The sequence below is a fragment of the Diorhabda carinulata genome, chromosome 2 (assembly GCF_026250575.1).
Source record: "Diorhabda carinulata isolate Delta chromosome 2, icDioCari1.1, whole genome shotgun sequence".
Classification (NCBI taxonomy): domain Eukaryota; kingdom Metazoa; phylum Arthropoda; class Insecta; order Coleoptera; family Chrysomelidae; genus Diorhabda; species Diorhabda carinulata.
The window spans coordinates 16,950,668-16,964,482 of NC_079461.1; the positions used below are offsets into that span (position 1 = coordinate 16,950,668).

Below are 13,815 nucleotides of genomic sequence, written 5' to 3' on the forward strand. Positions count from 1 at the left end.
AATGATTCCATTGGTCAGTTCTCAGATAATTTATTTGTGAAGAGGTTAATCCTAGGAAAACATAATTATAATTAAAATTTTATTTTCAACGTATGAAGTAGCATTCTATAAATTTCATAAAGTTGTAAATCTCAAAACGTTGAGTACCAGGAAAAGTCTCTAGGTATGTTCTACTGCCCAGATTCCATTCCATTTTATTTTTTACTCGATTTTACGAGACAATTGACGTTTTATTAAGGATTTTCTATGAACTAAAGTGAATATTTCTAGATATCTAGCGCAGAGACATCTAGAAATAAATCTGTTCCTATTTTCAGGAGAATTACTGGTGATTGTCGAATACTGTCGATTCGGAAATTTACAAAACTATTTATTGAAACATCGTTACGACTTTATTAATCAAATCGATCCCCAAACTGGTGAAGTTAACTACCATATTGGCCAAGAACTTCTAGACAGAACTTCTTCTATATCGAGTAGCAAAAGGTAAGCATATTTAACTCTAACATCAATTTCGCAGGATTCTGAAGTATTTCTAATAGAAATCGATCATATTTGTATATTAAATTGCATGATTTTCTGTTCAATGTTCAAATTCAATGAATTTTACGCATAAAGGCATCTTTATAGATCTGTCGTGCCTTCCTTATAATTACCAAACGCGCATTTCATTGGAAAAACTACCAGACATCTTGGATTAAACCACTAAACGTCACTGGACAGAATATAAGACTCAGAAATGTGTATATTACAGAGCTAACTCACCGATGACTTGGCCTGCGATTTCTGTGTCGATTTCAAAGATCAGGCACTAATCGTATATCGTATCTGCTTAAGTATAGTTGGTAGGTTTATAGTACATACCTGAATCCCTAGATACTAAACTATTCTGGAGTATACAAAAGACACAACTAGCAATGTTCAGTGTCACATAACTTATAAAAGAGTTTTGTTGTCAAGAAATGCCTCCACTACCTAAGGCAGCCTTCACCTTCCTCATCAGGTGGTGACGAGTCAAATCTATGGAATTGGCAGTCAGTTCCTCAAACTACATCTACGTCTTATAATTTCATCTATTCAAACAGGTAGTGACTAGTTTGAACACATACTGGTTTATCAACTGCTTTGATGAGTTTAAAAGATGCATCAAACAATGCATATATATTAATTTTCTAAATAGCTCCGAAGAAGCTCTCGAAATGTTAAAATACATCCATTGATGATAATTACGCGATTTTCAAGAATTTTCACTAATGATATGAGTCATATGAATGTGAAAACTACTCAGACAATGAAAACAGATGGAAATTTCTAAGAACTGGATAATTTTCTTCATTATGATAACTCCATAGGCCGCTTCTTATTTATTAGTAATTAGTCGCTATCTGTCTACATCGACATTCTTAATATCGAGAAGACCACGATTGAGTGGATAAAATCCTTCCAGGAATATTTTCATTTATAGAATCATTGTTCTGAACAGTGTTTTTATCCAATGATTGATTCTAGTATGTTGATTTTTCAATGCAATAATGTTTTAAGTGATCAAAACCAGAATTTCCTCAATATTATTGATTGGATCCGGAGTAAGTGACCTCTTCTTGACGTGATATTGGCCAATAATATGGCCCATTAAATCGTTTCTCATATCAGCTTGTTAGTTTCTTTCGAAGAAATGAGTCCTTTGTCAACGCGAAGGTTACTGAATCTCACCATGTGTAATCTTGGCTGAACATATGAAGAATGTTAGACGTTGCTACTGGAATTTCGTGGGATGCAAGAATAATAATATCAACTGCCTTAAGGGGCAACAGATTTTATTCCAAAATCTTTCATTCCCTCTTGTTCGAAATTCTCTGTGTCTGGCATACGAAGCCTTGTCAGAGGCTTGACTTAAATCCAAGAAAGCTGCTTCTGTCGCATGGTTTGAGTTAATTCTTTGTAGCAATAATCTTCAGGTATTTTGGAGAGGCTTATTGCTCTATAGGACATGTCCAGTTATTTAGAAAAAACCGGCGACCATTTACTTCGAAATGGTTTGTGCGCGAACAACTGTTATTGATTCATTTCATCATTTCTTTGCATCAATCGACACGAGTTTGTTTGAGCGTTTGTCAAATTAAGCGTATCCAACGAGAGCAATCCTTTCAATAGCCAAATGTTCATGCAATATTGGATGTATGCGAGTTGAACTGATGCCTAAATATGCCTAAATCTTATAGTATGTCACATGACGATATTTCAACATTAGTTTACGTTCAGCATTGATGTTTTTTGGCACACGAAATTCATCCTGTAGCGAAGTGCCATCACGATTGATTTCGGAAAGCCAGTGAAACCCGATGGCTCGAGATAAGTGTTTCATCACTAAAAGTCGAAGTAATTTGATTGACAAACTACAGCATTGCCATATCTCAATCCTTTGAATTCATCGAGTTTTCTTGTTGATGTTGTTTTTCGTTCAGATTTTTCGTCTAAGCTATGAGAAGGTCGGAGAAATGGAAAATTAAAGAAATTTATATTTTGTTTTAGTAACACAAACTATTCTTCAATGAAGTATGCAACTTTATCCTTTTCGGATTCGTCTACTATTCCATGCCCTAATGCCATGGTTGATTATAGAGTTAATCCTCATTCAGAAAACACTGATATGACGGCGTTAACGCAAGGTAAATCATATAATTTTTGTACTTCATTTTTACTATTATAAATATGAATAAACAAGAAAATTTTGTAATTTCTTGTTGCTACAAATATTTGGAACTAAATCTGACAGGTTCGTGTATAATGAATTGTTTTACAATTACAAACAGCGTGTCCAGTAATTCATTATTCGAGAGTGAAAATTGGGAAAATCCCTAGCAAATCCATTATTTATTTCATTTATTAGGCGACTGACGAAAGCGTACTTAATTTTTTTTATTTTTTTTTTAGCCCTCTTGGTTCGAAATCCCTCCAATTATTACCAGTTTTCCAGTTGCAAACATACCCAAACCATCACCAAGTCTCTGCCTTTTTTTGCAGTCGGTATTTTACATTGATATAACATCCGTTCTTTCTTTGACTTGCGCACACTTTTCTCTTAGACTCAGTAACCTCAAACTTTGAGTCATTACTCTTTATACTTCCAATTTTTATTTTCTTTCACTCTTACAACCTCTACTTTGACGTCTTAAAACAGGTTTTTTTACAGCTACTCTTCCAAAAAGGCCAGTTTCTCTCAATTTCCTCTCAAAGGCAGATCCGGTTCTGGCATAAAAATTTCTTATTCAAAATTAGGCGGCACAGACAGAGATAAAACCTCTTTTGTTGGGAGCTATTGGGATCGGTTAATCATCAATTAAGTAATGCAAAGTGTCCCTTATTCAACTCACTTAAATTTTGTCTTTTATTAATGACTGAAGAATCATAAATTTACTTATCTTCAATTTATTATTGTGTTCGTTGAATTTTATTGTACTTTGACCACTCCTAACAGAAACCAACGTCGTAGTTAAGCGATTCCAAGTGTCCCTTAGTCATTTGAAGTTTATTATCGTATCAAATCACATAATTACTTGATAGTTCGGCATTCGTCGAGTACCGTAGTCGAATTATTGAAACCAAGTTTAATGAATTATTTTCTCGCATGATAAATAGATTTTTACAAAGTAGTTTCAATATTAAAAAATATGGTCAACGATTACTGGTTAGCCTGAAGATACAAAGCGGATCCCTAAATTCATTGATATGAGCTGCTATCTCTGAGTCGTCAATCAATACTTTTATCTTCAGAGGTTTTGGGTTCTTCGTGACCACCCTGAACGTTTTCTATAATTATTATTATGGATCAGACCTCCTTTTTTGGAAAAATGGGAGCATTCGACATCTGCTATCAAAGCAGGTTTTCCAAAACACTACAATCTACACAGACATCCTCAATCGCAAGCATCACCATTTCATAGTGTTTTCCCTTCGTTTCGATTTCAATTTCTGATACGGAATTTTTTTGTAAATGATTTGACAACATGGAAACTTAATAATAGACTGATTCAATAAATGAAATTAGATGAGAATTATTCAATTATGAGTTTGGTAAAGAGGATTTTTTCCTGCGCGCGTGTCAAATTCTTGTCTGAGGCGAAACCGAATGCAGGACGTTATGCAAGCATGAAAAGATCAATTTCTGGACGTATAATGAACGATACAACGCAAAAAAGATGAGAATTTCATTTAGAACATGTTCCAGTACATAATAAACTAAGCCAGTTTTTCATTTAGGTTATTTCGTTTAAAAAGCTAAGTAAAAGAAATCTTCCGGGTCATGGAGTCGGCTTTCAATGCTAAGTAATTGCTGGAAACAGAAAATATCTAAAAATTTTTTTGGAGCGTCAGGCTGTGTGCTATAAACCAAACTCCAGGGTACTAAGGACAGAACAGGAACCACATTTTTATGAGAAGATTCAGATGAAAAAGATTTATTGTTGAAAGTGATTTTAATGCTTGGAATATTTGGCGCATGACGTAGAGATGATTTAATCCGTTTTTGTTTAGACGATGTAGGAGAAGTTTTACAATTACCAATGAGGAATGTACATTCGAGCCTTCTATATTTTATCGTACATATGCATATCTACGGCCTAAATATAAGAATAGCAGAAGATTATTTGTTGCAAACTGAAATCGAACATGTTGGATGCCATACCAGCAGCGCTGCCTCGAAACTTGTTGCAAAATACCTGAAATTAAAAAATCTTCGACATGGGCTTCGGCAACCATATTGGTGGAAAGCTGGCTCTGAAAATATACGTGCTTTCAACGTAGCAGAAGGATACATAGAAGAATTCGTAGGAATAAAATTAGTGTCTCAAAAATTGTTTGAACTAAATAATAACATCTGCGAACCATCTGCTTAAACATCTTCACTTTTAAACGATTCATTGATGTATTCATAATTGTCGTAATTAGTATATTATTTGTTCTAACAGGTGACGAAAGCTTGACACTAAGTAATAATAGTACACAACCCGAGTGGCGCTCAAATTATAGAGGTGACTACAAAGGAAATGTCAACCCGATTAGTACAAAGGACCTTATAGCCTATGCCTTCCAAGTTGCCAGTGGCATGGAATATTTGGCTTCACGAAAGGTATTTATGTATATAAGGTATATGCAGACAATATGGATATTCCAAGATGTTTAATTTATTCAAATCATGATGTTTGAACTGAAATTTTTGATAAGCTAAGTAAATTATTGAGTAGAAATTATAAGTAATTAAAAGTCAACCGTATTTACCATTACAAAAATGATATAAAAAATAGGTACAACTAGCCATAGTGCAAACAGGTGTAAAGTCCATTCATTCTAGGTAAATTTAGGCATGAATTTCGGAGATACTATAAAGTCGTTTAAAATTGTTCATTTGACATCCTAAAACTCCTCTAAAAATATTTTTTGCAAATAACTCGTTTCCTATGAGTTCTACGCTATTTATGGTTATTTTCAATATTGTAGAATAATAAATTTTCTAAAACTTTTGTTTGAAAATTTTTTTCATACGGTGGATAGTTTCTGAGATAGAGGGCAGAGCGCGCACGGCTAGAATCCCATTTGAAATCAATTAGTCCTGATCAAAATAATCTCTTATAAAGTTTGTAAATCATTGCTAAATAAATAATTTATATTTTTCATCAACAATAACATTATATTTAAATATTTTTTGCCTAATGATTTATTTCCAATCAAGTATAAATTCATTTAATAGCACTTACCTGCCCGTGTAGTTTAAAAATCAAAAAATTTTAATCAAAATACATGAATGAATAGAAAATAATGGAAAAGAAATAAAAATCTAATTAATGTTTGTTAAAAAATATCATTTGTGATTGTTAAAATAAAAAAAATAAATGAAAAATAATTATAAGGACAATGAGTCCTAATTTCAATTTTCTTCTTCTTCATCGTCGTCGTCTTCCCGCTGAACTGGACACTTTTCTTTTTTTGGAAAAAATGTACAAAAAATCTTGACTTTTGACCCTCGATTTTCAAAGTTGCTTACATCGAATTAAATGTGAGTTTTGAGAGGAGTTTCAGGATATCAAATGAACAAGTTTAAACGACTTTATAACTGGGTAGTATGACAATATGACCATAAAACTATTGTTACTGTAATGAATGCTATTATATATACTTGATCTGGAGTTGTCAGCATCTCAATGAAAGAGTTGTTTTTATTCAAGTAAGGATCTTCTACAATTTCGTGTTCAAAATAAGATTCATAGGATTTATGGTGTACGCTGAACATTCTTTTTATATCACTGCTGTTGTCATCATAGGTTAAAGTTTTGTCTCTAGTGCGGGTTTTGTTTTGTTCTCTTACACTAGATGGTGATGGCCCAGCTCCTAAATAAAATGAGTAAGTAATCCAAACAATTTTCCTTAACCTCCAAAAACTTAGATGTACATTGAATTGAGACATTTACTGTTGCTTTTGACTCTTTTGGTCCTCATTTTGACTTGTGATGGTTGAATGAGCAATGAGCAATGAAAAGAACGCTCTTCTCGATGCTTGTAAAAATGTTTTACTACCTTATCGTTTCAATGGTACTCAAACTCTCTAAAGACAACTTTATCCATTGGTTGGAGTCCCAGCAGGAATTGAATAACCCCATTCTTGTTTTTGTTATTTTACCCGTCGTGTCCCTTTTGCACCAAATACTTTTTAGTGATTGTACTGAGTCTGCATTTTTTATCGTAGATATTATATATTCTTTCAGAGTGTACCATTACATTTAAAAATTTCATTATTTCTCTTAGCTTTGCACCCATAGCTTAAATAACACGCACTATCAATTATAAAAAATAGCTACAGTTATCATTATATATCGCGCAATCTACTACTATCATTTAACTTGAAAAATCGTATGGTGATTGTTAGTAAAACCGTAGATTTAATAATTATGACTAGCTTGACTTTTTTGGCTGCATATACATTCGTTAATTTATTATTCTGATTGTGTGTGTAGTCGATGAATGTATGTTTTAATCTTCGAAAGCAACTAATGATAATGCAGGTAAAATCGAAAATAATGAATTGAGATTCAACACGATGGCGGATACCAGCTGTAAAAACATTGTAAGCTTAGATGATCCGATGTCAAAATCAGACAAATTATCTTCAAATTATCTTCAATTATCCTCAAATTATCTTCAAATTATCCTCAAATTATCTTCAAATTATATTACGACTTTTTTTATCTTCAGGTACTCCATGGCGATCTTGCGGCAAGAAATATACTTTTAAACGAAGAAAATATTGTAAAAATATGTGATTTCGGATTGGCCAAGACTATGTACAAAAGTGATAATTACAAAAAACGAGGAGATGTAAGTATTATCGTACATTAAAAAAAAGTTTCAATTTCGTTATTCTGAAGCATCTGATTCCAACAATGCATAAATCACTCTAAATCTAGACCGAACTTATTAGAATACGATTGACATCTTCAATAACAAAAAATAATTGAGAGCCATATTTTGATAGAGATATTGATTAGTTTTGATTTGGATTATGAATTATAAGTGTGTTAGTTTAACAAAATGACATCAATCATGTTTTTACCACTACTTAGTCTTTCATTAACTCAATAACATTTAGTCACTTTATTTAACAAATACCCACACCTAAAATAGACCTCTTCTGGCTAATCATGATCGTTCACTGTCCTCAACAAGAGATCCCGCGAGGAGCTGATCTGGACACGACTTAAGAATATTATCATTTCAGTCTGGTCTTTATACAGAAACCAACAATCATTATTAAATTGTTTAACGCCGCCCGTTTGTTGAATCAATTTATCGTCTTCGTCTTTATCATATAGATTCAACTGGTTGTTTATTTATCATTCTAGTCTGTATCATTTTCTATTATTCAGTTATTAATTCAGTGCTTGATTTTCCATAAACGCTTCGTTTCTGTCTTCAAGGGTTGGCTCTCCTTAAGACTTTACACACTCCCTACCCTAAGGTAGAGCTCCTCTAGCTGGCCACGAACAAGGGATACAACATTGAGCTGATCTGAAACGATGAAAATTCTACTGAAACTGGAGACTAATTAAAAGTGTTGCGATTTCAGTCCGGTCTATTATACAGAAACCAACAAACAAACATCATAAATACATTGTTTGATGTGCGTTTGGAGAATCAATTTTTCGCCTTCGTCTTCTACTCTATTAACTTTATCATATAGATTCAATTGGTAGTGTATTTATCATTCTAGCCTTTTATTCAATTTGTTTTCTATTATTTCAGTGCTCGATTCTCTATTAACGCTTCGTTTGTGATTCTGTCTTCAAGAGTTATTCCCTTAAGGTGGTGCTGCTCTAGCAACAAGGGGTCAAGCATTGAGCTGAAACGAGATTCTATCGAAGTCGGTGACAAATTAAAAGTGTTTACACACGATTTCAATCCAATCTTTCTAGCATCTTTTGATTTTAGGTTTTCCCCTCGATATATAATCCTGTTTGTAATATAGATTTAACGAGTCGCTTGTATATTACTATCAATCCATCAATATTAATCTTCAGATATCTTTTATGTAGTTTTCTCTCCCCATATTTTCAAAAGAGCAATTCTATTGGGTTTGATCGATAATATCCCACTTCGACTTTTTTGGATCAGTACCTCACTTTGACTTGGTTTATTTTTATTATAAAGTTTTGAATTTCCAAGTTTTGTTTATGATGGAATAGACGTTTGATTTTGTTCACTCTTTGAGGTACAAACTCTATTCCAGGATATCCCAAATTGTCGTGTGTTTGACAATGTCAAAACCTCATTATAATTCTTACAAGACAACGTATACTTCTTGTGTTTTTCTCTTTTTAGTTTAATTGTGAATACTTGATCTTGTATACAAGTTTTTTCCTAAACCCTCTTTGAGCTTCGTCTTTTTCATACCCTATTAGTGTACTTAGCTTTTTCTCTAGTATGTTATAGTTTATTTTTGAAACAATGTTTTATAAAATGATGCACAATTTATCCATTTCCTGATATATCCTTTCTGATGTATAGGAATAAGAACTCTTCCAATCGTCGGAATCTATGGCCATATTCGAATCCTCATCGAATATTCTCTTTTTTTAGGTCTTTTGTATTGAAATTGGTTTTTATCTTCCATTGATTGTTGTACCACTTATAATTGATTTTTTTTCTTTGGAAATATATGTTATTTTTCACTTTCTAGTGCCCGTTACCAGTGAAATGGATGGCTATAGAATCTATAAGAGATAGAGTATTTTCCACCCAGTCGGATTGCTGGTCTTTCGGAATAGTTCTGTGGGAACTATTTTCACTTGGAAGAACTCCTTATCCTGGAATGGAGGCAGATGAGAGGCTATATCATAAATTGGTGGATGGTTATAGACTAGAGAGTCCTGAATATTGTCCCAAAGAAATGTATGTAATTGAATTGGAAGTATATTTGATGGTCAAAAGTCTTTGACCATCCAATGATCCAATCCATAAATATTAAAATAATTCACTTCATCATATTTCTCGTTCATATTTCCAAGCTCAAGGTCGAAAAAACCAAAAATAATAGTGTTCTGAAGTCCGTATAATATTTTTATTCGTTCTCGCAAATTCAGACTTGTGAGTCAAGGCAAAAGGATATGCATCCAAGAGGAGCTTTTGCGATGGAAAACGTTCATAGCGGCGTCGAAAAACCACAATTTCTGAAGATAAACGTATCGTCAACTTGATCCACGACTCACTGGTCCAGATATAGCAGCTCAGACCAATGAATCTAGGGATCTGTCTGAGAGTACTTCTACAGTAAAAACGGTATTGAGAGAAACTGACCTTTTTGGAACAGTGACAGTGAAGAAACATGTTCCAAGATTCAAAATTGGATGCACGAAGAGTGGGAGAGAGTGATGAGTCAAGATTTTAGGTTTCTGAGTCTAAAAGAATACACAAGGGATGTTAGATTGATTTGTAATCCCAACTGTGTGATACAGTGATGGTTTGGAGATGTTTAAGAGAAATGGTGACTGGAAAATTTATTTTCCATCACGGCAACAATCCCAATCATTCTTTGAAGCCGTGGAAAGAGTATTAGGAAGAATTGAAAGGGAATAAGATACTGAAAGTAATGATTCGGCCGTTATAGTCGCCCGATTTCAACTCGATTGACTTGTTATGGTACAAATTTGGCAGGAAAGTCAGAACAGTATCCAACTAACACTTCTCATATTTAGAATATTCCGAAAAACGAATGGAAATAAATAGAAGACGATTATTTGTCGAAGCTGCTGCAATGAATTTCAAATTGTGCACCAAAATAATAATAGCAAAAGGAACCAGTTTCGTTATATGGAGAAAGATTGGATTCTGGTTTTCTATGTCCAGTATCAACAGTTTATTTACATTTTCCACAAACACCATACCTTCTTCATCTAATTCATATAATTTTCCAAGCTGGAATTTCTGGAACTGTGGGTGATATTCATACTGAACACACTGTTTACACTATTACTACTCCACGACTCAAAATTACACTGTCTGACGCGCGCTTCGATAACCAAATTATTATCTTTAGAGAAGGTGAACTCTCAGTACCTGATGAGTTAAACATAATCATGCAAACTCTATAGTGCGCAAAACTTTTGACCTGGTTTGGTTTGTCTGTTAGCTATAGAACGTTTTAGTGTCTTAATCTCGTCTCAATTAATTGGCTACTTCAACTTTATCTTTGTCAGTGAGCTAAGCAAACGCTCTTCTTGTAGATATAAAATAATGAGAGATTGTTGGTCTGCTGAACCAGTTACAAGGCCTTCTTTCACCAAACTAACCGAACGGATTGGTTCATTACTTGAAGATACAGTGAGAAGGGTAAGTGACTTTTTTTCTCTAATAAACTGTTACAGCAAACTATAATTGTCCCCTGCATCAAGATAAGGCACCTTGTCATAGGTCTGCAATTTCCAGACTTATGCCATTCAAAAAAATATGGACATTGTATGCAGGGTGTTCTGGGACGTGAAAATAATGTTATTGTAATAAAATTTCTCATATATGATCCATCAGATCAGGTCTCATATAAATTTAAAAATCTTTTTTAGCACTACATTGATCTCAACGATCCATACCTTGCCATGAACACAAAAATGTTGGAAGGGCAAAATGATTATCTCTCGATGTTGAGCCCACCTAGCTCCGAAGTAATTATGAGTCCACAGTACGTCAATGACAAGAAGACACCATCACCTCTCCCTGAAGATGGTTATATGAGTATGAAACCAAATACTATCTTCAGTCCACGACTTTCTGACGGTGAGTAATGGAGAAGTCTATTATTGCGAATTATATCAATTGAAAATTTACACATTTCAAGCGCGTGGATTGGAAAATATGCGTATTAATATCATTTAGTCAAAATGTGCGCAAAAAGTTTGATAATACGCAAAAAAAATCTCATACATGAATCCATAGAAAACGGATATTCTAGATCAATATTTTTAAATTTGGAATTCGTTTTCCATACTACAAGTACTAGATGGAAAGTTAAAAACTAAAAGAGTCAGATGATATGCACACATTTCCAGGAAAAAATAACCGTCAAGTTCATTATCAACTATCGCTTTGTTTTCTTTAGATATTCTAATCAGATTCATACTCTGTCTACTTCAACAGTTATGTCTTCTACAATTTCTTTCTCCTCTTCCTCTTGCTGGATGTTCATAAATTGTTCAAATGTCACTGGGCCATTTATTTCTTTATTAAAATCACAGGAATCGTCGTTAATTCTACTCTTCTGGACATTTGAGCATGACTGACCTTGGCAATTGGTCTTCCGATCTAACGCTGAGTGATTTTCAATTCCAATAATACTGCCTTGATTACTAGGAGGAGCTGTGAGGGGAAATATAGATAAATATTCGTTCTTACGAATAGTAGTACTTCAAATTTTTCATATCAAACGATTACCAGCTTATGAATTAGTATGATAATGTATAAATTATATTTTCAGATGAAGTATTCGACTTCAATGTAACAAATAGGAAGAATCTGTCATCAGATACTGGGAAAGGTCTCGAGATGTTACCAATGCTAGGAGCTACATCAGAAGCAGATGGTGAAACTCCTGTTAGTAGTCCTATTGCAGTATCCAATCCGAGCTATCATATTCCACCGACGATAATTGTCAACGAAAATAACGACGAAACCGAAATCGTGAAATCATCTGATAACTATGTGAATATGCCACAAAACAAAATTGTGATAAAAGGCAAAACTATGCAAGATAGTAAAGTTAATTCAAAGTGCGAAAATAAAAATGGAATACATCATTATGTGAACGAAAATGTTCAGGAATGGAGAAGTATCAAGATATAAAAATCGATGTTTTGAATTTGCATTCAGGAATATTTACAAAAAAATTGTTTCGATTTAGGAATACAGAATAGACTGATAGATTATTGGACGTTTTGGCCAAAGAACTGGAGATGTGATATCCATAATACGAGAAGAAAAAAATTTCTATTCGCATTTGATTATACATTATAAAAAAAATGATTATGAAACGATGCTTGTTACTTAATTTTGTAATACTATTGTTTTAATTATTAAAGCAGCATTTAGATACCTGCTTTTTGGAGTACTTAAAAAGTGAGGCAAGTACTTATGATTAAGAATTAGTAGGTACTGGGAGTAAAATCGACCCGAGGGCCACTTAAAGAAATCAAGATTAACTCGAACTCTTTTAAATGTAATATATCAATTTCAAATTAAATATAAATTGTGAGTAAAAATAAATTCAAACTTTGGTAATTATCTAGATTGGGTTATACGCCTCCGATTTCGTTAAAATTTTAGTATGTTATAAGGAAAATTAAACTGAACAAGAATATATATATATATATATATATATATATATATATATATATATATATATATATATATATATATATAGGGCACGGAATCATCCCTTCAGGTACTTTTTTGCGTTTAAAGAATCAAATAATTGTAATGATTTTTCAGTGATTGTAATATTTAAATTAATCGTTGAAAGAAATAAAAAGGGTTAAAATACGTAAGAAGTTGGTTAGATTAGATTAGGTTAGATTAGGTATACAGTTTGTATATCTATTCGAATTTGATTAAAACAAGTGCCATTTAATAATACCCACGATCCATCAAAACGTAAACAGACGAGTAAAATGTACCTGCTTACAAGGGGGTTTGGTTTAAACAGGATACCAGACGTAAACTGACCCCTTTTTGTACCCCATTCATTTATTCAGGTTTTTTACATGCTGACAAAACTTGAGTAGCTTTGTCAACTGATTTCAGTTTCTCTTTACATGTTTTTCGGTTGTGCCAATCATCCACAGCAACCCCTTTCGTGACTACTCGATAAATTGAAAATTTATTCACTCTAGTTAATTCAGCAATTCTTATTATGATTGCAATATCAGATTTCTGAATATTTTCCTGTTTTAAACTACACTGTGCAATTTCATCGTCTTCATTTGCCCATGGTCTAAAGAACGTCATATTTCTATTTATTCAAAGAAATTTATTAATCAAATGAATCTCACCAAGCCACGTCACTATTTATTGCAGACTGTCTTATATGTATATATAGTTTTGGCAATTAGAAATTAATTTATGTTTACGATTCGATTTCATTGGTAAAGAGTTGAGATGATGAGTCCACGTGGACTGACGGTTTGTTAGGTAGAATTTTGTATGGGGAACAAACATTATATCTTAATTTGGTATGAGTGCCGTGCGTTTTCATTGAAATATTGATTGATTGATATACGATTA

At 33.1% G+C, this 13,815-nt stretch overlaps 1 protein-coding gene across 2 annotated transcripts in view; it reads left to right on the forward strand.

The window, feature by feature from the left end:
• Nucleotides 1–12,798, forward strand: part of LOC130903939 (vascular endothelial growth factor receptor 1-like) — a 47,593-nt gene extending 34,795 nt beyond the window's left edge. For both annotated transcript variants that reach the window (XM_057816339.1, XM_057816340.1), the window contains exons 19-26: nt 318–486; nt 2,533–2,669; nt 4,968–5,128; nt 7,246–7,368; nt 9,227–9,438; nt 10,770–10,875; nt 11,106–11,316; nt 12,014–12,798. In XM_057816339.1, coding sequence (XP_057672322.1) covers nt 318–486; nt 2,533–2,669; nt 4,968–5,128; nt 7,246–7,368; nt 9,227–9,438; nt 10,770–10,875; nt 11,106–11,316; nt 12,014–12,378 — 1,484 coding nt within the window. In that variant the 3' untranslated portion in view covers nt 12,379–12,798. The remainder of the gene's footprint in view (nt 1–317; nt 487–2,532; nt 2,670–4,967; nt 5,129–7,245; nt 7,369–9,226; nt 9,439–10,769; nt 10,876–11,105; nt 11,317–12,013) is intronic.
• The last annotated feature ends 1,017 nt before the right edge of the window (nt 12,799–13,815 follow it).